Consider the following 3918-nt stretch of genomic DNA (forward strand, 5'->3'; position numbering starts at 1 on the left):
CCATGTCCACATGGAACTTATTTTCCAGTGGGAAAGTCTAACAATAAACAGCACACATGATACAGAATAAAACATAGAAGGTGATAAAAATGCCAATACAGGGAAGGGGCTACGGTGGGGGAGGGGAGCTGTAATTCTGAACGGGCAGGTCTGGGTAGGCCTCACTGATAAGGTGACATTTGAAGAAAGAGTTGAAGGACGTTGGCCAAGGAGGATACCTGGATCAGAGTACTCCAGGTGGTAGGAATAGCACATGCAAAGGTCACATGGCAGAGAGTGCACGGGCCTGTCTGAGGAATAGCCAGCATGCCCGCATGGCTGGAGTAAATGTGCAGGGCAGAGAAGTAGGGGTGGGAGCAGAGCGGTGATGCAGGCCAGACTATGAAGCCCGAGGTCCAGCTTTAGCTTTTCCTCTGAGTGACCTGGGGCCAATGCAATAGCAGCAGAAGGCCAAGGTCATTATCGGGTGGGTCAGAGGGAGGGTCACAAAAACCCCACATAGATGATTCCCTTTTCTGAACCCTCATTGAAACTAAAGTCAGTGTCTTTATTTACAAACCATGTGATTCTCTTTCCCTGTTCCCATTCTTCCCCTCTGAAAGCCACCTGTGGCCCACCTGACCCACCCTCCCCACTGTGTGGATCCAAACCAGGCTGCTGTAGAGAGGGCAGGAAAAGCAACCAAGGGAGGCAACGATTTGTCTTGCTATCTCCCAGCTCCCTGGAGACCACACCACTTTGAGCACAGTTCCACTTTCTGGAGTCACGTGGGATCAGAAATAAAAATATTACATCCCCAGGGAGGAAACGAAGTTAAATAACAGGAACCAGAAAGTGAGGAGGGAGGGGCTGAGGTGTCCGGCAGCAGCCATGTGAAGGCTTGAGCAGAGAGGAAGATTGTGACTTTTCCTGCAGGCTGGCATCTGTACTCCCATCAAGACCCTGTGGATGTTTGCGCCTCCATTGAGATGGCAAGGAAGATGGCACCCCCATCTCCATGTCTGTTAGGGTTAGGAGGAAGAGAACGAAGGATGCATCCAAGAGATGATGGAAAATGCTTAGGTGAGAACATAACCGCAAGAAAAGCCAACCCCATGTAAACTTAGGTCTTGGCAGAAAAGTCGGAGAATACAGACATTGCCTGATGTCTCGGGCAAGCCCCTCAAAACTAGGTGGAGGATAAAAGCTTCTCTGTCTTCAGCTCCAGGCTTCACCACTCCCCATCTGGCACTTGGGGGCAAGTTGCACCACCTCTGGGCAACCTCTGCTTTCTTCTTTAAATGCTCAATAAGGATGGAGATCATGGAAGGAGAACTAAGAGGGTGTTAGGCAGTGCCTGACACACAGTATGTACACAATAAAGTTAATCACTGTTACCATCTTGAGAGCTCCTTTTGGAAGGAGATAGAACAAACACTGTCTTTAGAAAGTTGCAACACTGCCATGAAGTGAGATGGTCTTTGTAACTGGGAAGGCCGAGGACCTGAGGGTGTGAGCAGCAACGCTATGGTGCAGAGTTATCTTTCTGGTTTCAGAAGCCTGAGTGTCATCCACACTATTTTGAAAAATAAGACTCTCCTTCTCTCTGTCCCTGTCAGCTGGTTCTTATTTTCTCTTTCCCTCTTTCTTTCGCCACACTGTCTCTCTCTTTCTCTTTACTCTGCCCATCTCTCCCTTTCTTCCTCTCTCCCTCCCGTTTTTTCCCAGTCTCTGTCTCTTTCTATGTCTGTCTCTGCCTCCCTTTCTCTCTCTCTATCTCTCAGTTTCTGTCTCTATCACACAGACACACACTACATCCCGCCCCCCCCCCACACAAGCAAATGCACACACATGCACACATACTCATGGGCACACATACTCATGGGCACACATACTCATGCGCACAGATACTCATGGGCACACATACTCATGCGCACACATACTCATGGGCACACATACTCATGCGCACACATACTCATGCACACACATACTCATGGGCACACATACTCATGCGTACACATACTCATGCGTACACATACTCATGGGCACACATACTCATGCACACACATACTCACGCGCACACATACTCATGCGCACACATCCACATGCACACACATACTCATGCACACACATCCACATGCGTACACATACTCATGCACACACATCCCCATGCACACACATCCACATGCACACACATCCACATGCGCACACATACTCATGCGCACACATACTCATGCGCACACATCCACATGCACACACATACTCATGCGCACACATCCACATGCGCACACATCCACATGCGCACACATACTCATGCGCACACATACTCATACGCACACATACTCATGCGCACACATCCACATGCACACACATACTCATGCGCACACATCCACATGCGCACACATACTCATGGGCACACATACTCATGCACACACATACTCATGCGCACACATACTCATGCACACACAGATGCACACTCAGGATCCTCTGTTTCCCAGCGTTGTCTTCCCCTCTATGCACCCCATTCTCTATTTTGACCCACACTGACTATCCCCACATCCATCTTCCCCATTAGACTCTAAGTCCCGTGAAGGCAGTAGTTGGCCTGTTGATCTGTGCACTCCCAGTGCTGGCATGTCTGTCACCAGGCTCAGGTGTGAACCTAGCAGGTGTTGGTGGAGTGCCCCAGGTTGGTGTCTCCTAAGCAGCATGGGAAGCACGCCGTGTGCCTCCAGCAACAGAGACTAAGTTTTCCAAGTCATCACTGCTCCTGCTGGCTTACTAGACTCCCCTAGTCCTGTCCAGTCTGCCTTCCTAATGACTTCCCTTTCAGAGAGGAGGGAAGTCCTCGGGCTGCCTGTAGACAGTTATTGCTCCTTCAATGAAAGGTGCCAACTTACCGCCATAGTCCCCATGGCCAGGGATCCTCTCGGCCGCTGGGGTCTGTAGCCCACTCCAGGCCCATCCCAGGAGGGCTACGTCTGGGTCTCCTTTCTCCAGCAAGGTCAGAGAGATCTTCCTGGCCAGAGCCTCACCATCAGGCTCATGGAGCAGGGCACAGTGGTATTCCCTGGAGAGAAGCTCCTTCTCCAGCAGGCTGTCCAGGAGGGTCTGCACCTGGCTTGGGCAACGGCTGGACAACAGCATTCGGACCTGAGTCAGGATGGTCTGGAAGTGGTTCATGGCAGTTCCCAAAGGCAGGGCAGCTGCCTGAGCCAGAGCCTGGGATCTCTGCTCACCCGGCCTGCAGTATCCAAAACATGAAGTGAAAACCAGGATGAGGGAACCTCTGCAGTTTATTGCAGTTTATTCCTTCTTAGGAAGATTTCCTCATTTGTGTGGTAGGCTGGGGTGCCTAAGGAACAGACAGAAATGGGTTCTCTGCTTGACTCAGACCACACAGATATTTGCTGGGTACCACCCACTTGCATGTCCCAGAGAAGCCCATGGCCATGGGGATTCTGTTTGACACAATCTATTAGATTCTGTTTGATCCTGTGGTATTAATTAAGAGGAAGCGTTCTTGCCTCTGCAGAGGACCTGTGAGATGGTAAGTCTTCTCAGACACTTTGTTGCAGCCAGAAGGCAATGTGGCATAGAGGTTAAGCAGATGGGTTTGGAGCTAAACTGTTTGAAGTCCCAGATCCACCACTTGTTAGTTATGTGACCTTGGCCAAATTACTTAGCCTTTCTCGGCCTCCATTTCATTTGAAAATGTGAGGTGATAATAATAATATTATCTCATAGGGTTTGGGGGAAGATTAAATGAGATAACATACATATGTGGATCACTATGAAAGTTTTGAGACAGACTGTGTTATGATCCATTATTTCACTTCCAACAAACACAGTCAACAGTGTCCTTTCTGATTCATCTGTCAAGTTTCAATTTGCTCAACTTATTGGTGTTGCTGGGGGGCTTTGTTTCTTTCTGTCCAT

The 3918-nt window shown here is 49.5% G+C and overlaps 1 protein-coding gene across 1 annotated transcript in view; it reads right to left on the reverse strand.

Moving 5' to 3' along the window:
* CIITA (class II major histocompatibility complex transactivator) overlaps window positions 1-3215 on the reverse strand; it is a 52525-nt gene extending 49310 nt beyond the window's left edge. Inside the window, exon 1 of the mRNA XM_023507566.1 lies at window positions 2880-3215. Coding sequence (XP_023363334.1) covers window positions 2880-3162 — 283 coding nt within the window. The 5' untranslated portion in view covers window positions 3163-3215. The remainder of the gene's footprint in view (window positions 1-2879) is intronic.
* Window positions 3216-3918: the final 703 nt, after the last annotated feature.

This window comes from Otolemur garnettii, unplaced genomic scaffold (assembly GCF_000181295.1).
Source record: "Otolemur garnettii isolate 467f Iridium unplaced genomic scaffold, OtoGar3 scaffold00189, whole genome shotgun sequence".
NCBI lineage: Eukaryota > Metazoa > Chordata > Mammalia > Primates > Galagidae > Otolemur > Otolemur garnettii.